Source organism: Nuphar pumila, chromosome 16, assembly GCF_984573655.1.
Source record: "Nuphar pumila chromosome 16, dmNupPumi1.hap1.1, whole genome shotgun sequence".
In the NCBI taxonomy this organism is placed as follows: domain Eukaryota; kingdom Viridiplantae; phylum Streptophyta; class Magnoliopsida; order Nymphaeales; family Nymphaeaceae; genus Nuphar; species Nuphar pumila.
In genome coordinates, this window is record NC_143264.1 from 3,414,050 (window position 1) to 3,436,174 (window position 22,125).

Below are 22,125 nucleotides of genomic sequence, written 5' to 3' on the forward strand. Positions count from 1 at the left end.
GATTTCACCCATTGTGAATGCTTCGGCTATGTGAATGCTAGAAAGTGTTGTCGCATGTTTATGATTGATTAATGTTGGGTGATCAACATTCAATTTCAATGTTATACACATGGGTATCTTGTGAGCATATACAAATATTGAATTGTAGATTATGCTGCATACGTATATTGGCATAAGTATCCACACGTTTAACATGAATTCATGCATTAAATGGAATCATGCATTTGACATAAGTTTGGGTGTTGAGTGATGGCATGCAATGAATGTGTGCACTCAAAGAAAACATGCATTGACACGAATAGGTGTACACCATGAAAAGTATGCAAATGACATGATTATGCATAATGAATGGATCCATGCAGTTTGCTCGAAAATGTGCACTTGTCTCTAACATATGAATTAAATAAAAACAAGCATATCCTTGTTTCGTGTGCATAGTTAAAATTGCATACATGAATGTGCACTTAAAAAGCATGTCATTTATATCATTCATGGCATATCGTTATGGTTTTTGCATAGGGAGCATCGATGATCGAAATGATTCATTATGGGCTTGGTGGGCCCCGAGCTCTGGGTTGCTCCTTCTTTATTTTATTTTAAATGCATCACAAAAATCACATTAATATTTTGCATTGTTCTATGATTTTCCACGAGCGGTAGTCCCGTAATGGTTCTCGCAGGAAAATCTGCGAGCTTTTGCCTTGGTTTGCATAATGCATTGCAAATTAAAGAAATGATATAATAATGATCAAATAAAAATAAAAGAACAGTGTAATAAATATTCTAAGATCTCCCATCGGAAGAATGGCAATCTTAGAGTTTCGGTTTTGGGGGACCACGAGGATACAAAAACTTTGTGTGCTTTATTGATTACCCCTGAACTCGATATTGAGATTTTTTCTCTTGATCACGATTTTAGGGAGAGCCTGTCACTTGACCTGAGGGTGGTGTGTAAAGACAACTGTTGTTTTGATATACTAAGAAAGTGACACTATTGGATGTGAAGGTCCTTAGTGTCCCGACATTAGATGTGGAGGTCTAATGTTCCGAAAATGATTTGGTCGAGAGCTAAGTTTGAAACTCAGTAATAAAATACAACTTGTGTGCTAAGTTACCCTTAGAACCACACTTGACATCGGGAATTTTTACCTGTTTGGTGTATCCACAGACAACGGTAATAAAAAGAGAAACTTAATTGTGTACATTTAATAGGGACATGCATATGAAAAGAAAACTCTAATAAAAGATAATAATTTACTCATGTATTGCACTGAAGTCATGCATAGTGCTGTTATGCATTAGATCATGCATATTTATCTGCTATTCTACTTGCCCGGTATGATTGAATGCATGATATTATATCCCGTTGCATGCTTAGTGTTTTAAATGCTTACCTGAACCATGTTCTTAATGAAATAGTATTTCTCTAAATTATTGCTTGGATTCTTATCTGTATTCTTTATGATCATTTATTTTAATAGAAAAATTCGTACGTAGAATTCCTCGGATTTCTGATACCCTGTTTTTGTGATTTTTCGCAACCGCAGGAGATCAGTGAAGTGACTCACTTCTGAGAGAGCTACGAGTGTGACACGTTTGCTAGACAGCTTCATAGATGGACAGTGTGGCTCTGTTTTGCTTTACTTTTTATTTACATTTAATTGTTCATGCACTCTAAATTTTCTTATGCTATTGTCTCAAGACTATTTCTTACTTAATTAATAAAACTTTGGTTTGCTATGGTGTGGATGATAAATGTAAGATCCCTGGTGGTTGGTTGGTTATCTAATTGTTAGAGAAACTGTAAAGGCCCCGGGTTTCTGAGAATATTTTTGTAATGGTTTTAAAAAAAAAAATCTGCACTTTTTAAGGGTTATGAGTTGGGGTCGTTACATATTCTCTTCTAAACATAGAGCATGTCTTATAGCTATTCATTCTTACTTTTAACCCTCATGTTACAATGAAGCAAAAAAATTACTCGAATGGATAAAAGCTATGCATATAGAATTAGATGCTCTTAAAGAAGATAATACTTGAAAAATTCTAAATTTACCCATCGGAAAGAAGACTATAGGTTGTAGATGGGTTTTTAAGGTAAATACCAAAAGTAATGGATCCTTGGAAAGACGTAAAGCTAGGCTAGTTGCCAAAGGATATTCTCAAGAATACAAAGTTGATTATGAAGAAACTTTTGCTCATGTTGCCAGGATGACCATTGTTCGGATGCTTGTAGCTATTTCAGCTATTAAAAACTGAAATATATTTCAAATGGATGTTAAAAATGTCTTTTTGAATGGGAATCTTAATGAGGAAGTATACGGATGTTCCACCTGGATTGATAATCCCTTCAAGTAAAGTGCTTAAATTAAAAAAGGCATTGTATGGCCTCAAACAAGCACCTAAAGCTTGGTTTGATACTTTTAACAATGTTATTACAAGATATTTTTTTAACCATGCAATACTGATACAGCTTTATTTATCAAAAATTCTTCTGCAGGTATTATAATTTTACTTTTGTATGTTTATGATATGTTGATTACAGGTACTGACAAAGAAGGAATCAAGAAAGTAAAACAGTTTTTAAAAAATTCTTTTGAAATGTCAGATCTTGGGTTCCTAACATACTTTCTTTGTATAGAAGTATCCTACTCCAACAGAGGATACATATTGTCACAAACAAAGTTTGCTTCAGATATTATTGACAGGTCAGGATTATCAGATGATAAAGTTGTTGACACCCTAGAGATTGTTGGAATAAAGATACGAGCCGATGATGGAGTTCCTTTGGACAACCCAACCCCCTTTAGACAGCTCGTGGGATCTCTTATGTATCTAAGTATTACAAGACCAGACATAGCTCATGTTGTACATATAGCCAGCCAATTTCAACATACTCCAACATCAGCTCATATGAGTGTAGTCATGAGAATCATTAAATATGACAGAAGTACAATAAATAAGAGAGTTTTTTTATCTTCTTCTTCCTTCTTAGATCTTATTGCATACTCTGATGCTGATTGAAGAGGGGATCGAAATAATAGGCGCTCAACAACTGGTTTTTCATTGATTTTATGGAGATGCAAGAAACAACAAAAGGTGTCATTATCATCTACAGAAGCTAAATATAGAGCAATGACAACTACTACCATGAAAATCGTGTTGCTCAAACAACTAATTTCAGATATGTGAATTCATCTTCAGAATCCTACAAGATTATGATGTGACAATAAGAGCTCCATATACATTGCTTGAAATCATACGTTCCATGAAAGAACTAAGCATATAGAGATGGATTATCATTTTGTTCGTGAAGAATACTTAAAGAAGACTATTGATCTTCCTTATGTAACATCAGAATATCAACTTGCGGATTTCTTCACCAAGGCATTATGCTCACCAATATTCAACTTTTTACTTGACAAACTTTCGGTGATTTCACAAGTTTGAGGGAGACTGTTAGAAAATAATACATATATGTATATACCTGAATATATATATATATACTCTTCTTAATACAAGAGTATGTACATGTATAAGTATATGTTTATAAATACACATTTAAAGTATATATGTATATATTTGTAATCTTTTTCTTTTTTTATGTAATTTTTCCTTTTTCTTTATTTATTTTTTACTTACCTTTTTGTTTTGTAAACTGTCATTAGTTGACTGCTGAACATAGTCAGCTAATGACAGTCTGAGTACAGCTGACACAGTCAGCTACAGTCCCAACGTCTCCTCCCCTTCTATGTTCTCTATAAACAAGGGCCTCCAGCCCATTTTATTATATATAAAAAGAAGGGATTTTATCCCCTAATGCTCATTAATCAAACAATGCATTTGACGCACTTTATTACTTTTGTGTTGTAAAGTATTTGAATGCTACTTTGTGCTAGCATATGCTTTTGAATGTTTGAAGTATCAAGTTATTTGGAAACTTGATTGTTTGTAAGGCTCTTCACAAAGATTAGTTACTCAACAATCTCATTATCCACCATAAGCCAAGGAATCAGGGTTTCATAGACAATGGCTTCACATAAAGCATATCCTTCTTAAGAAAAGAAGGAAGAATTGAGAGAAAATTGATGTCCATGACAAACTCTTAATAAATGTAATGCCATTTGACTTCAAATTTTTTTATTCAACTTGAGGTAAAACCCTGGTTGCCAGTCGAGGAAGCGGGAGCGGAAAGCAATACGGGAAGCGGGAAGAGAGGCACTTTTAAAATTTTAGGAAGCGGGAAGCATGGGACGACTTAGGAGCGAATCAGGAAGCGTCTCGGAAGCGACCTAGGAAGCGAACCGAAAGCGAAAAAGAGAAAAAAAAAATAAAAATAAAAATAAAAAAAGAAAAAAAATGAAAAAAAAATGGGGGAAGCGAGGGGGGAAGCACGCTTCCCAAAAAATGTGCTTCCCAGCACATTTCCCCAGTTACCTAGGTGTTTCCAGTAACTCTGGGTAGGGGTGGCAATCGGGTCTGGTTGGCGGGTCGACCTGGCGGGTCAGCATACCTCAACTTGAACCCGACCCGTTTAATAAACGGGTCGACTGTGGCAAACACGAACCCGACCCGTTTAATAAACGAGTCGATTGTGGCAAACACGAACCTGACCCGTTTATTAAACGGGTAACCCGACACGACCCGCCAACCCGTTTAATAAACGGGTTGGGTCGGGTAAACGAGTTGGTGGGTTAGCGAGCGGGTCGGGGTCGGGTAAACGGGTTGGCGGGTCGGGTTTGGGTAAACGAGTTGACCCGCCCGCCTAACCCGTTTATTAAACGGGTCAGTCGGGTTGGCGGGTTGGCATACCCCTAACACGAACCCGACCCGTTTAATAAACGGGTTAGGCGGGTCGACCAGTTTATTAAACGGGTTAGTTTAAGCCAAACCCGAACCCGCCTAAGAGGCGGGTTGGCGGGTCGGGTCAGGTTTTGCCACCCCTAACTCTGGGTAAAACAGCCTTCTTCCAATCTGAATGATGTTATCATTTTGCAAAAAGCAAATAACATAGCAACAATCAAAACCAAAGCAGCAAGAACAAAACAGAAGCTCTCAGAAGTAGGTGACATAACAAACATATATTCTATTCTAAGTGCAGAACGGGAATAAAGCAACATCAAACTCATTTATGTTTGTAAAAAGGCAGTTGCATGGTGATGACACACAAAAACTGGATATTTATATTTAGCTGGTTATCAAGAATTATCCTAAATATTATAAAAGCAGAAGCAAGGGTAGTAGGTGTAAAAAATTAGATCCTTTATAACTTTTCTTAATCGACATGGTTGTCATGTGTTTAAGAAGGCCATTTTGAACTTGTTTGGGCATTTGTGTATGATTTTTTAATAAACAAAGTGTTACATGGCATTTTGTAAATTTTCAAAAACTGAAGAGTTGCCATTTAATGTATAATCGTCTCTCTCTCTCTCTCTCTCTCTCTCTCTCTCTCTCTCTCTCTCTCTCTCTCTCTCTCTCTCTCTCTCTCTGGCCAAGAGGAGGCCTACATTCCATTTACACATATAATGCATTCATCAATTGCAAGAATATGAATAGTTTTGAAACTTACCACTCTTAATAAACCTACGCATTTAAGAACTATAGCCTACAGTTATGATATATTGCAGTTTTGGAAACCCACGCATTTTTCAGTTTTCTTCCTTTAAATCCAGCTGTTGTAGTGGTTGTTCATGTTTTATGATTTATCAAGGCTGGTCTATAAAAGGCATTTGGGACAATGTTAAGATCCATCCCAATATGAGACAAATGCTGGACTAAAATTTTCAGCAAATGCTTGCCTCAAAATTTGCCTCTCTTTACAAATAGTATGTTCATTTTATTTTAAGTTTTAAGTTTTATTACTATGGTATATATAACTCTCTTTTTTCCTGTTTTTAATGTGGTAAATGTTTTTTTTTCTTAAACTCTTTCATTTGTTGGTTAGTTGGATAAACAATATATAACAATATTTTATAATGGTATTTATTTGCTTTAGTTTTTTCTTGCACGTTTTAAATTAAACATATAGTAAGTTGTATAAAAAAACTATGTAATTGCCTTAATTCTTTTGCATTGTATGTTTTAAATTACAATATAGTTCAAACACATACATACTTTTGTTTTTTATTCATCTTATTTGTCATAAAATTATTAATAAACCACAATTTATTTAGGTCTGACCCATTGTCACCGATATCGCCAATATATTGAAAATACTGTGATATTATTGGCTATTTCAAGGTAGCCGATAATATCGAGAGCATATCGCAATATTTTCAAAATATCGTCAAAGACAAAATATCGTGATATTTGTGGGAAAAACTCTTTTTTTATTATTTTAAGTTTGCATTTCCTATTTTTTGTTTCTTTTATATTTTAAAACCTTTAAAACATGTTTCTTTATATTTTTAGAAGAAAAATAATGCAAAACTTATTATTTTCTTAGCTTTTTTGTTGTTATTTATATTTTTTCCAATTTTTTAAACTCCCGAGATATTCCCAAGATTTATCAACTTTTAAAAATCTCTCCGAGAAATACCCTCGCTGAGAAATTATCTTTAATGATACAGGTGACTATGCTGACCACAATTCATAATATGTTTAGTATTTTCATTATTTTTGCTTTCAATCTTGATAAATGTATATGATTTAAACCTTTTTCTACCATTTGAGTTGTCTTAAAGGACCGGTCATATGGTAAGGGCACAAACTCATTAAGACATACATTTGATCACGTTTTTTTCTTTTTGCGCACTTAGAAGATGCAACTTTATGCAGGTCAAGATTAACCAAATAATGCCTCATTTCATCAACAGCTTGTCAACATGCACAAATTAAGTATGTAAGCATAGGAAAAGGGAACAGAGTTACCGAGCACTTTCATGTTATTCACATTTACACACTGGGTGAATATGTGAGCACCTACAAGACATGGTACTTCGAAATACCCTATGTACCCATGTCAATGCTGGTACTAGGTTCTTCCAGGTGCTGCTACAAATTTTTTTCTCTGTATCTTTTAGTACGGTTCTTGACTTGCAGCAAAACATGTTTCTATGTGTGAATTTGCATGTGTGCATGCAATAATACAGCCTAGTTGCACTCTCACACCCTCCTCTTGGAAAACAACCGTGGCATACCAGCCATACACTTGTCATACCACATGTTAAAACCCGTACCTATGTGACACAGGCCAGCACCACATTGCATTGAGCAGCATCCACCGGCAAAAGGAGAACAGTTCATGAAGCATCTGGCTTACACATAATCCCCCTTTTTCACGTCAAGAGACTAAGAACCATAGGATACCAGCAACAGGGATTTCAGGAGAATACTCAAAAACATGTTACAGCATGGGAATCTAGTCTTCCCTAGATGATTCCTCTGCTTAACCTAGAATTTCCTCATTTGTTCACATTTCTGTACCAGAACAACATAAAATAAAACAGAACTTTAATAGCTAGCCTCCACAATCCTCTTGGGTTTTTTCCCTTGCAGAATTACAATTGCTAAAATGAGATGGTCCATCAAGCACTCAATATGCACCAAGTCCTAATGCATCTTCAGCAACTTGAAGCAAAATGATGCTGTAAAACAGTGAGGTTTCACTAACTTTAAGTGCTAACACATTTACCAATATACATTAGGTGTGGCAATCGGGTCGGGTTGGCGGGTCAGCATACCTCAACACGAACCCGACCCGTTTATTAAACGGGTCGGCTGTGGCAAACACGAACCCGACCCATTTATTAAACGGGTAACCCGACACGACACGGTTAACCCGTTTAATAAACGGGTCGGGTCGGGTAAACGGGTTGGCGGGTTAGCGGGCGGGTTGGCGGGTCGGGTTCGGGTAAACGGGTTGACCCGCCCGCCTAACCCGTTTATTAAACGGGTCAGCCGGGTTGGCGGGTTGGCATACCCCTAACACGAACCTGACCCGTTTAATAAACGGGTTAGGAGGGTCGACCCGTTTACGACACAAACCCGTTTAAGCCAAACCCAAACCCAGCTAAGAAGCGGGTTGGCGGGTCGGGTCAGATTTTGCCACCCCTAATATACATCATTATCAAATTCTAGACCATTTTAAATCATGTAGTAAAGTTAAAAAGAAGAAAGATGAACCCATCTAAATTTAAAATAAACAGGATTCCACATCCATCACTTATATGTCTATGAAGAAAACAAGTTACCAAGAAAACAAGATTTACCAAGTCTATTTAACCATACTGGTAGTTCCAACTACCTTCAAAAATAATAATAATAGTCACAAGTGTGTATTGTATCAGAAGCAAAAGCATTGTCATAGTCAAGTATGCAACTGTCGTATATATTATGCAGAAGGAACCTTTCAATTTATGTCAAAGTACACATACCCTGTGAACAGCATAGACAACATATTCAGTGTGCTCTTCAAGTATCTGTCCATCCATTGCAGAGTGTTCCCCTTCGAGATCAACAGCAAACCAGTCAAGCATGGATGAGTATTGACTAGGTGGTGTGAAAGTGATATCCTCATCCCCTCCTCCCACCTCAGGTGTAAAAGAAGCTTCCTGGTAAAACATTGGCTCAAGAGGACCTCCTTGATATGCTCTGTCAGACTCTGCCGCCAAAGACCGCACCTATGCAAAGAGAAAGGATCAAACAACAAAGATGATGAAATAACGAAAAAATGAATCACCATTTTGACAGTACCAAAAAATTAATTATACGATAACAAAAGGAAAAATCTGAGTGATATTCACAAGACTTCTTGGAGAACTGCTACACATGATTAATAGAATGCAAGAAACAAAAAAGAAAAGAAAAGAAAGGGACAGATAGCTCAGTGGGTAGCCAGCTATATTCTAATTCAAACCCATAGAAGCAAGAACCACAATGAGCATATTAAACAACTGGACCCAAAAGAACATAAATTGTGTAGATGGCCTAATCAATCGAACCCATATGTGAACAAAAAGAGGCAAGATAAAGCAGCAGCTCAATCTTGAAAGCCTCCTGCCACCATATTCTCCATGTTCACTTCCAAAACTCCCACCAAAGGTGCAATGAGCCATAAGAGTAGGCTATATGCTTTCTTGAATTTTCAGAACAAATGCACACAAGCACCCAAAGGAATGACTATCCCATGGCTATCCAAGAATCCATTCAATAATTCAATCTCCTTGCTGTTTGCTATAGATTAAGCTAAGAGATGATTGGCTCCATCATTCTTTAATACCTTGCTAGTTGCAACTTTAATATAGTTCCAGATAAAAGCATTCCATCTAAGTAAGATCCTTTTTTCCACTACTGAAGTCTGCATTTCATCCTAGGCTTTTACCTAAAACCTCTAGACCATAATGAGTAGTATGCATATGCCAGATTTTTAAACAAGCCGAGCCAGGGGCTCATTTAGGTCTAGATCCAGCTTGGGCTCATGGTGAGCCAAGCCAAACTTGAGCTCCTAACAAATGCAGGTCAAATGAGCTGGCGAGTTGAAATTAAAAAATTATTTCATTTTCGTATAGTTGAAGTGGAGAATTGAACCAGTGAGATCCCATGTACATGCATACAAGTCAATCACCCTTCATCACAGGGATACTCCAATTTACTCTTGTGCAGTGTCCATTTGCATACCATCCTTGATCAAAAAATATATAAAGACGATGTATACCATATCCTTCTAGCTGTGTCCTTGTAGCAGAAAAACCTTCTAACCTACCGCATTTTTCTATCATAAACTTATACAATATATCATAGCCACCTATGTAGTTAAAATCATACCTAGGCTCCCGATTAGGTCGCCTAGGCTACCTAGGTGCAAGTCTACTATTGCCTAGGAGCGCCTAGACAAGTCCTTAGGTTGGAAGAGGGGCACCAAGGTTGGCATTTTACATTTATTTTTATAATATTTAAAACATTATAATCATGTTTTGTTTGAGTATTTTGAAATATTTAAGTGTTTCAGTTTTTCCTCTTATTTTTATGCTTTTATATTTTTTTTCAAATATTTTTGTTCTTTTGTGTGTCTCTAGGTGATGCAACTAAACAAATATCTGTTTAGATGAAGTTGAATGTTAGAAATGTAATTATGTTTTAATTATTTAGATTCATTCATGAATCTTTTTTTAAGTTTCTATCATTTAAGTTCACAAATTATGTTGAATATGTATTTTATATTATTTTTAAGAATTTATTGTAACTTTTTATTTTTTTATTTTTAAAAATTTTTCCTTTTTTTGGGTCCCAACTAGGCTGACTAGTCCCACCTAGGCACCGATTAGCACTTTTGACTACTTAGAAAGTCACAAATATCAGTCTTGTCTTGGCTATATCTCAACAAGGCAATTCCACACAATAATATAGGTTTAATTGATAAATCTTGGGAAAATCTTGGTGCTTTAAAATTAAAATATATATAGCAGACAAATGTACAAAAATAACATGTTTAGATAATAAAATACACATAAAAGAGAAAAACAAAAAAGAAAGAAGGAAACACATAATTAAGCTATTGAAAAAGAAATAAAAAACTAAAAATAACTGATAATATCATGATATTATTGCAATAACATCGTGATATTGTCGCAATAATATTGCAAGATATACAAAAAATTTATATTTTCAAAATATCATCTCTCTCTCTCTCTCTCTCTCTCTCTCTCTCTCTCTCTCTCTATATATATATATATATATATATATATATATATATATATATATATATATATATATGTGTGTGTGTGTGTGTGTGTGTGTGTGTGTGTGTGTGTGTGTGTGCGTACTTATGTATGTATCACTGTCACCTATGTCACACGGACACTCCATTTTGCCCTCTGTACCCATGTTGACACGCGCCGACACCTGGACACGCCATTTTACCTCTGTACATACAAGTTTGTATTCAATTTATAATTTATAATTATATTTTCAGTTTATAACTTTATATTTTCAGTATATAATAGATATTTTAGATATATCATGTATATTTAGATTATATTCAGTTTATTTTGAATTTATTTTGTATTTATGTGATATATATAGCCATGTCCCCGTACCCACATTTTTTGAAATTGACGTGGTGTACCCTTCGTACTCGTACCCGTACCCATACCCATACCCATACCCATACCTGCACACGATATTTTGTAAATATCAGGAAAATATGAGCAAAATCAAACAAGTTGATAATATCACAATATTTTTTAAATATTGCCAAAAATGAAATATCATGATATTTTTAAAAAAATCCTATTTTATATATGTTAAGTCTAGTTTTTGTATTTTTTGTTTCTTTTGTATTTAAAAAACTTTTCAAACTTATTTCCTTATATTTTTGAAAGAAAAATGATACAAAATATATTATTTTATTGTCTTTAATATTTTTTATATTTTTTTAATTTTTAAAACTCCCAAAATTTTCCTGAGAAAAATCACTCATTGAAATTCTCTCTAAGAAAACTCCTTGTTGAGAAATTACGTTGAATGATACAGGTGACTATGGTATGTATACATAAAGCATACTTACATAAATATATACTTATGTATATATACTTAAATGAGTTTACTCGACCCAAGCTGAGCCCATACTACTTCATCTATTAGATTTAAAGCTAAAATCTTATAAACCATTTCATTTTCAAAATAATGTGTGTTTGTGCAAAGACTTCTTTTTGTCACTTTACAACCTTAGAAATTATAGGTAATTAATAATTACAGATTGTTTTTCATTCAGTAATTATAGGTATTTCTTCAACCATTTACTTAATGAATCAATTGCCAGTCATATCATGGCTATGACATTTTGGACTCTGGAAAGGTTCCCATACAACACCATTTCAAGGCAAGTTTATGATCATGGGCTTCCTATGTATAAAATTACATCTTTCTATGGCATGTTTCTAAAATACCAAAGGGCATGCTGAAAATAATGAAAAAATAAGCAACACCCCTGCAAACATTAGATAAAATACCTGAAAATGTGCTGGAACTATCTAAACTCAAGAATGCAGTTAAAATAACAACTGAATTGTTTATATTGCTTTCAAAGCAACTAAAGAAAGTACCAAAGAAATGAGAAAGGCATGCCTGTTTGTAGCTTCCGCCATTGCCAGGAATAAAGAGTACAGGAACCCCATTAAGCTTCATGAGATGCTCATTGAAGTCGATCTTCTTCCACCCTTCGTGATACAAGAACAACCCATATTTCTCAGATGATACATTCTGAGGGGTTTTGATAGGAATGTAGGTCGGATACATGTAGGTCATGATACAGCCATTTGGAACGGGTTTCAGTAACCCATACAAAGCCACAAGAAATGAGCAGATGGTAACCAGGACCACCACTGTCAGCCTGCATTTTCCCTTGAAACCCAGCATCATGAAACCAATCTTTAATCTCGAGCTAAACCCATTGAGGAATTCAATGACCCCAATCAATCATAATATTGCACAATGTGTTGAAGAAATCATCCAACCAATGTATCATTCACTCGGATTTCCAAAGGCAAAATGCTCGAACAACAGAAATGACGATCGCATGTCTCTGTTAATTCAGAGCAACAACGTGTCGAAAACATCCTCATAGCACCAACGTCCAGTCCATCTCTCAGAAAAATGCCAAACCGAAACCACGAAAGGTCTCAAAATGCCTGAACGTGAAAAGAGTAATTCACTTAATTCTGACTTCACTTAACAGTTAAAATCCAGTATTTCAATCACAGAAACCCTAGAGTTCTAATAGATGAGAAATGTAGAACATCTTCACAGATCACACTGCACAAAAGCGACAAACCTTCACACTATTTCAAGTTCATTCAAGCGGTTTAACTAAATCAAATCCTTAAAAAGGCATCAAAAGGACGCCGATCTTCAAAAGACAACCGCCATGTGCAAATCTGCAAAAAGAATAGCTAATCGCTAGAGCGATCTTCCATTTTTTCTCTTTTAAACTCAAATCCGCAAGATTTGCACCGATAACTCAAGCTAAACCTCATTCGACCTGAAAATTCAGCTCAATGTTCAACCAAAACCTCTGGAAAAGGTTAATTCGGCCACAGAAATCAACAAAAAACAGGCAAAACCCAAGAAACTAAGACGAGAACCATAGAAATTTATTCCTGCTAGAATCAACACAAAATTTCGAACTTATTATGAAAATTTTCTTACTTCATCGCATCCGAAAAACCAAAAGAAACCCGATTTTCGCCAAATCCTAGACAGAAACCCCCGAAAACATCCGAATTTCACGATCCGATCGCGCTTGCTCTTCACTAAACCTCTTGCCAAATCGCGGAAAACCGGATCTGAAAATTCAGAAAAAACGAGAGGAGAGAGAGAGATGGATGAGTTCAAACGAGAACGAAGAGGCTGACTACAGAGGGAGCGAAGCCGAAACAGAGTGCTTTATATTTCCCTCGTTTTTTATGTTTTTTTTTCTCCCTATCGTGGTTACTGGAACAACTGGCTCTAGCCGGTTATACTGTGAGCCGCCGGGCCCACTTCTAAGGGTTTAAGACGGGTCGGATACGGTCCGGAACATAGATTAATAGAATCTGGACTTCATTTTAAGCAGTAGATCCGGATCCAGATCTGATTAGGACCGAACTAGATCCGAATTGATATAGTGATGCTCGACCTAAAGTTGTTAATGTAACTTGTACTGATCCGGTCCAATATTTGATGATCAAATGTAGGTATAGGGATGTAAACCGTTCGGATTGGGATTGGATGTGGCCTGTATCATATTCCACTAATAGGATGTTGGCTAAACGGATTTGGATAGTGACAAGTTCATACCAGATTTTCTTTTTTACATGTAAATGGATTTGATATCTGTCAAATTCGGATATTTCTCATATTCTGTAGCAAAAAATCAAAACCATATCCGGATCTGATTATAATATGATATTTTTCGGCTTACCAAATGCAACTAACAAAATCGAATTTTGTTAGATATTGATAAAATCTGGTTCAGTGACATCCCTAACTGGGATGTAAATGGGTCGGATTTGGTTTGGATCCAGGCATTGCTAAATCCGGCCTAATCATATTTGCAAAATTAGATTTAGAGATGGATTCTGATTGAGGAGAATAAACCTAAAATTGGATCTGAATGCAACTAAGCTTAAATAGCTAGCAGATCCATTGTTTACATGCACTTGGATGCAGATTTATGTTGGATTCAAATTCGGATGTAATTCTCTATGCCAAAACTGAACCAAGCTACTGAATTCAACTAAATGGATTTGAATTCAGTTGGATATCTAACTTGTATCTTATCTCCACAATCCTAGTTTTGTATTGTTGGGAGAACGGATTGGATATTGATATGTCTGTGGTTGATCCACAGATACATCTTTAATACAAGTACGGATATTGGATCCTATTCAGATCCATGTACACCGATTTTCAGTTTCATGCCTGACTTGATCTATCCAACCACAGCCATTTAAACTTAACGTTTTTATTCAATCAACATGCGGAGATACATACTTAAGTGTTTTGTAAATTGATTAAATGTTGTCTTTATGTTCTATGTGCTTAAGAACACAATTGTTTTCTTTGTAGATTTTTTGTTTGAAATGGTATTCTAATCTTGCTACATGTTGGAAATCTTTATGTTTGCTCTGGTTTGGTTGTTCCATACCTTTTCTTATAGAAGTATTAGTTTTTAAGTATTTGTTGGCATTGATTTTGTGTGATGTTTATCCCTATGAAATCTTTTGTTAGATATCTCATGTCAACAAGTTTAGTTATTTGATAAATTTCATTCATTTGGTAGGTTCTTTATAGTTGTTCAAAATAAAAAAACTGTTATCGTTATAGTTTGTGTGTTGCTTATGGTTTTAAGCCGTTCGATTGGTTCATTTACTCAAGGAAAAAAAACTTGTTCTTGGATTCCTGGACTTTGCTTTTGTGTGGAACACTTTTTAGGCCTTTGATATTGACGTTATCAGTTTGTTGTAGGGGTGGCAATTTCTGACACGACCCGCCAACCCGACCCGCCAACCCGCCTCTTAGGCGGGTTAGGGTTGGGCTTAAGCCAACCCGTTTAATAAACGGGTCGTCCCGCGTAACCCGTTTATTAAACAGGTCGGGTTGGGGGTATGCCAACCCGCCAACCCGGCTGACCCGTTTAATAAACGGGTTAGGCGGGTGGGTCAACCCGCCAACCCGTATGTCCGACCCGTCAACCCGACCCGCCAACCTGACCCGTCAACCCGACCGGCCAACCTGCCAACCCGATCCGTCAACCCGCCAACCTGACCCGCGAACCTGAAAACCCGTTTACCCGACCCAACCCATTTATTAAATGGGTTGGCGGGTCGTGTCGGGTTACCCGTTTATTAAACGGGTCGGGTTCGTGTTTGCCACAGCCGACCCGTTTAATAAACGGGTCGGGTTCGGGTTGAGGTATGCTGACACGCCAACCCGACCCGATTGCCACCCCTAGTTTGTTGATGGTCTTCTTTTGCTTATTGCTGAAAAAACCTTTTGTTTGACAAATCTTTGCTTTCTATTTTTGTGTATAATTTGTTGTATCAACACTATTGTGATTTTTATCTATTTGAGGATGTCTTTTGGTAAACATACTGCATTTTTGCATTTTTATTGGATTGATGTACCTCAAAAAGGTTTCTCTTTGGAATTTTGTGTTGTTGATGACTTGATTCCCTTTAATTTTTCAAAAGAGAAAAAAAAAATTTACTGTTATAGTTTGTGTGTTGTTTATGGTTTCCATTTTTTCATTGGTTCATTGCTCGTGGAAAAAAAATTGTCTTTGGATTCCTAGACTTTTCTTTTGTGTGAAACGTTTTTTAGATTTTTGATACTAACGCTATCCTTTTGTTTATGATATTCTTTTTCTTATTGTTGGAAAAAACTCTTTTTGTTTGACATTTCTTTGTCTTTCATTTTTATGAATAATTTGTTGTATCTGCCCTATTATGATTTTTATCTTTTGAAGATGTCTTTTTGGTAAACTTACTGCATTTTTATTGGATTGATGTATCTCAAAAAATGTCTCTTTGAACTTTTGTGTTTTTTATTTTTATTTTTGTGAAGTTTGTTTACAAAATTAAAAAAAAATCCTCTTTTTTCTCATTAACTGCTTAAGGACAATGTTTTCTTTTGATCTCCTGCACTTTACTTTTGTATCAAGTACTTTTTAAGGACTTCATGCTGAGAATATCATTTTTTTTTTTGTTAATTCTTTTGTTTTTAACTGTGGAAAATTTTTTGGCCGACTTTTTTTCTGTTTTCCTCTTCTGTTAAAAATCTTTAGACCTTTGCCATAGTTATTGTTCTTCTTGGATGATGTACTTTCCACTTAATAGGGACTGTTTTTTATGCTATTTGTGTGGAAGGATATGAGCAACGAGCTTGCTAGATATGTTTTTATAAATAGCTGATATACTTTCTACTTTTATGAATACCTAGTATATACTGATTGTTGACTAAGGATGGCAGTGGACGGGGGCGGGGGCGGGGGTGGGGGACAAGGTCTCTACCCTCGCTCCATCTCAAAATTCCACCTTCCATCCCCGCACGGGTTTTGATTTTAACCTCCATCCCTGTTTCATGTCCTCTATCCTCGTTCCAAACGGGGCGAGGCAGGGTGGGGCCATTACTCCTCGCTCCACTGCCATCCCTAAAGGCATTTTAGTTATTTTACTAACGGGGATCGAGGGTGGGGCGGGGCCGGGGATGGAGAAAATATTAGTCCATCCCTGCATGGGTTTTGATTTTAACCTTCATCCCCCACTCCATCCCCATTTCATGTCCTCCGGCCGTGGTCCAAACGGTCCATGGTCCAAATGGGGCGAGGCCTGGTGGGCCCCATTTTTTCCGGTCCACTGCCATCCCTATTGTTGACATTGTGTTTTCCATTTGACTCGTTAGTTTGAGCAGATTTTTATTTAAAATTTTGAGCCTTTTTGCTTTGGTGATTTAACATTTTCTTTATTGTCTTCTTTTTTCCTTAGTGTTGGAGAAACCTTCTGTTCGACATTTCTTTCATTCCCATTTTTGTGAATCATTTATTCCATTTGCATTGTTCTGGTTTTTATCTTTTGAGGATGTTGGCCTGGTAAACTTGCTGCATTTTTATAGGATTAGTTTTATCTAAAAAAAGTTTCTATTTGGTCTGCAACTTTTCTTGTGATTTCTTTTTTTTTGTTGATTTCTTTTGCTTTTAATTGTTTGTACCTTTTTGTTTGGCTTTTCTTTTGCTTTCCTCATGCGTGAAACAGTTTTAGACCCCTACTGTAGTGATTAATCTTTTTGAAAGGTGTGATTTTGACTTAAGGTCATTTTTTGCTAAATGTGTTAAAGGTTATGGACAAGGTGCTTGCTAAATATGATTTTATTCATATTTGATGTACCTTCTATTTTCAACAATGACTAAGATATACTATTTTTTTACATTGTATTTTCCATGTGTGATTAGTCATAAAAAAATCTTTATTTGAAAATTTGAGCATTTCTGTTTTGGTGATTATCATAATTTTCTATTATTATATATGTCTTCTTGGTTGTGGTGTTTCATGTTTTTTGTTTCATGTGCTGATTGAAGTAAGCTGCAACCACCTATACACTTCTTTTTGTATTATTTCCTTTCCTTTGAAAGCAAACATTGGATTCTTGTGCCTATAATAGATTATGGTTTATTGGCAACGTTAAAGTCAATTCTAGATGACTGTAATCCAATAGTAAAGTTCTTAGAACCATGAGGGAGAAAGGTATCCAATTTTTACTGTAATTACAAACGACACAAACACTCAATCAACAAGTTTACAATGCACCTTCGGAATATCAAATTAGAGGAATATGAGATGAAGGCAATGATCCAACGGGTGCACAAGAAATACATGTTATATTGTGCTAACTTTCTAGGAAAAGGTAAGCGGAAGTAATCTTACAGAATGTTTTGATGCATTATAGTACCCTCTTTTGTTCTCAAGGGGTGAGGTTGGGTGGTAAACAAAGTCGAGGTAGAGGTGGACTTAGCAAAAAGGATAAAGTAACTTGCAAATAATATTATACTTACAAGATACAAATGTTAGCGTAAAATGGATAACGAAAGAGCTATTTACCGGATGCGGCAGTTACGAAGAGATACAATAGTATGTGTATGAATGTTGAATGCTTGGATGAATGAATAAATGAATGTATAAGCATGTTTTATAATCAATGAGTGGTCTAATTTATAAATTAATGAATGTATAAATAATTGTTGTATTTAATGAATGTATAAATAGGTTCATGAATGTATGAACCTGTATATATTATTGAATGTATGTATGAGCAAGTTATCAATGAATGAGTAAATGCAAATATATAAGTAGTTTTTGTATTCAATGAATGTATAAACAACTTCATGAATGAACCAAAAAATGAAAAAATGAATGTATGAACATATATATTATTGAATGTATGTATGAGCAAGTTATTAAAGAATGAATGAATGCATGCATAAGCAGTTTTTGTATTCAATGAATGTTTATGAATGAATAAATGATTATGTATATATTATTGAATGTATAAGTAGGTTCATGAATGATTGAATGAACATGTATATATTATTGAATGTATGTATGAACATATTGAGAATGAGAAAAAAAAAACATCTTTACTAATGCAAAAAATCTTCGTGCCAAAAAACATCCCTTTACTTATGCAAAATACGCATTAGAAAATAGCATTTTTGGGGGTTAATTGCATGAAAAAAGTTAGATTTACTGACACATATTTTGCACTAGTGAAATGATGCTTTATGGCACAAAAAATGCACCAAAAAGTGGCCTTTATCGATGCAAAAGTTTTCCATGCAAGATGTCATTTTTTTTTAAATAAAATGCTAGAAAATCTCTTTATTGGCACCATATTAGTGCTAGTAAAAAGATTTTTATTGGCACAAATTTATCGCCAATAATGACAATGTTTACTGGCAAGACCTACTATGATGCACTTATTGACGCATTAATAGCGCTATTAAAGGCCTTTACTAGCACTAGTTTTGTCTTTACCTGAAGGCCAAAGGTCAAGCAATATGCAGTCGGTGTTATTATTTTTTTTGGTGGGAGGAAGGGAGGGTGGGTGAGGGAGGGGTTCCATTGGACTATACAAAAAAAAGGCGTAACTAAGTATAGATTTGTGTATTAATTTTATTTACATCAATGTATTAAAGACAAGGTGCTGGGCCGGTTTGGGATGGCCCATTGGGAAAACCCCGGCCCACTGCCCCACCCGTTAGGCCCGTGGACCTAAACAGGTTGGGTCGGGCTGAATATATATATATATATATATATATATATTCGGGCTGGTTCGAGCCCAGCAGGGCCATATATGACTTGGTCCATGGTGGCCGGGGGTGCCCACCTTTATTACACTATCCCTAAAATGGTGTCATTTTGGAAATTATGTTTTTACTTTTTTGGGCAAGAGTTGTACTTTTACCAAGCTACATTTTTGTTACTTTCCAAACTTAGTTTTTGGGCTCGAACCAGCTCGAATATATATATATATATATATATATATATATATATATATATATATATATATATATATATATATATATATATATATTCGGGCTGGTTCGAGCCCAGCAGGGCCATATAAGACTTGGCCCATGGTGGCCTGGGGTGCCCACCTTTATTAAACTATCCCTAAAATGGTGTCATTTTGGAAATTATGTTTTTACTCTTTTGGGCAAGAGTTGTACTTTTACCAAGCTACATTTTTGTTACTTTCCAAACTTAGTTTTTTTTAGAAAAAAATGAAATATTTTATTAATTAGCAGAAGAAACTTATTACCCTTAGTTTTTCCTCTGTAAGACAACAATATATTCTCAAAAGTAATAATACAAAATAGGTCGCCACTTTGGTGGTGTTAGGTAATTTAAGCTAGTTTAGCACTCTAAAAATCAACAGAAAGAGTTTAAACTCCCGTTAATCTACTTGCTGTGCAGACCTAATAAAGAGTTGGGTCCAAACCACACACACACAAACATATATATATATATATATATATATATATATATATTCTTTCACCATAGTGGCAGCAGGGGAGAAGGTGCTGACCCTTGCATCCCAGGTTCAACTCCCATCGTGCAGCTGCCTTTATAGGTCGGTTCGGATATAGACATCACCAAATCTGAATTAATCAAATATAAGTGATGCAAATAAGTTACCCGATTCACGAAAACCTATGCTATAATCTACGGTTTACATTATTATGTACGAAGAAAAAAACAAGAGAATGAGGTTTAGAGAGAGAAAAGAAAATAGAGAATAAAGTTCAGAATGATTTCTTCATTAAAACTAATTACAAACTTCAAAATAATGTATTTATACTAAGCACCAAAACCCTAGCCCTAGATGGATCGTAGATAGATCCAATGTCCAAAAGTAAAAATCCAGCTAAATGAAAAGTAAACTGATCAATTTTGGATCCCAAAAAAAAATCCTGGGATCTAATACTCCTCCAACTTCTTGTCTTTCTTATCTTTTGATTTACCCAGATCCAATTCTGCCCCTCATCAATAACCTAACCAAAATTGAATTCAGATTTGAAGTTTGATAAGAATATAGCCTAATTAAATTTGAGTAATGCACTGGTTCTGCCCTGTTTTCTCGTTCTGCCCCGTTAAGCCCTTTCAAAAATCACAATTTTGGTATTTTTTTCATATCTAACACCATAAATGTGATCTATAGGTTTTGTTTAGTGGAAACAGGCTTTTGGATCACTGGACCTGTATACAAGTTTTTCCAGTGATCCAAAATCAATGATTATGAAGGTATCAATTTTTCTAGCCCATACAAATACATTATTTCATCAAAAAACATAATCCAAGATTCGATTCTTACTAAATCAAGCACGTTAAACATATCTAACGGTTCAGATCTATTATAAAAGACTTCAAACAATGAGGCCTAACAGGTCAAAACGAGAAAAAAAGGCCTAATATATTCAGTTCTCATTAGATTTATATCCAATGAGATATCTGATCCCTGCCTTATGCCTCCAGGGAAATGGCACCCTTTGGACGATAACGTTCTGGAGAATGCTATAAAAGTATAAAGGAAATGGTGAAATGATTAATGTTCTCGGTCTAGTATAGCTGCACCAAGAACTTGAAATCTTCAACAATGAGTTTAGTTTGCGAGTGATCGTACATTCTTTATGAATCTTACAAATATATTAGCTAGGTTGATGGTAGGAGTGGCAAAACCTGACACGACCCGCCTCTTAGGCGGGTTCGGGTTGGGCTTAAGCCAACCCGTTTAATAAACGGGTCGACCCACCTAACCCGTTTATTAAACAGGTCGGGTTCGGGTTGGGGGTATGCCAACCCGCCGACCCGACCCGCCCACCAACCCACCAACCCGCCCACCAACCCGACCCGCCAACCCGTTTTCCTGACCCAACCCATTTATTAAACGGGTTGGCGGGTCATGTCGGGTTACCTGTTTATTAAATGGGTCGGGTTAGTGTTTGCCACAGCCGACCCGTTTAATAAACGAGTCGGGTTCGGGTTGAGGTATGCTGACACGCCAACCTGACCCGATTGCCACCCCTAGTTGATGGTGCAACACACCACCAATTAGGGGTGGGCGACCGGCCCGACAGCCCGATGGGCTAAGACAACCCGGCCCACCATGGGCCGGGTTTGGATCATGATTTTGGGACTGGGCCTGTTAGTTACTAGGCCGAAACCCAGCCCGTTATATACTTGGGTCAGGCTCGTGCTGGCCTGATGGGCCTAAGTTATTTATTGTTTTTTTTAATAATATAAAATTTTGAAAAATTAGCTATTACATGTACCTTCTATTTTCAACAATGACTAAGATATACTGTTTTTTTTACATTGCATTTTCCATGTGTGATTAGTCATAAAAAACCTTTATTTAAAAATTTGAGCATTTCTGTTTTGGTGATTATCATAATTTTCTATTATATGTGTCTTCTTGATTGTGGTGTTTCATGTTTTTTGCTGATTGAAGTAAGCTGCAACCACCTGTACACCTCTTTTTGTATTATTTCCTTTCCTTTGAAAGCAAACATTGGATTCTTGTGCCTATAATAGATTATGGTTTATTGGCAACGTTAAAGTCAATTCTAGATGACTGTAATCCAATAGTAAAGGT

The 22,125-nt window shown here is 35.8% G+C and overlaps 1 protein-coding gene across 2 annotated transcripts in view; it reads right to left on the minus strand.

The window, feature by feature from the left end:
• The window catches only part of LOC149812693 (uncharacterized), a 65,153-nt gene extending 51,803 nt beyond the window's left edge, over positions 1-13,350 (minus strand). For both annotated transcript variants that reach the window (XM_089992458.1, XM_089992457.1), the window contains exons 1-3: positions 13,144-13,350; positions 12,064-12,626; positions 8,373-8,618 (exon numbers count right to left, since the gene is read on the minus strand). In XM_089992458.1, the coding sequence (XP_089848584.1) occupies positions 8,373-8,618; positions 12,064-12,357 (540 nt within the window). In that variant the 5' untranslated portion in view covers positions 12,358-12,626; positions 13,144-13,350. The remainder of the gene's footprint in view (positions 1-8,372; positions 8,619-12,063; positions 12,627-13,143) is intronic.
• Between the last annotated feature and the right edge of the window lie 8,775 nt (positions 13,351-22,125).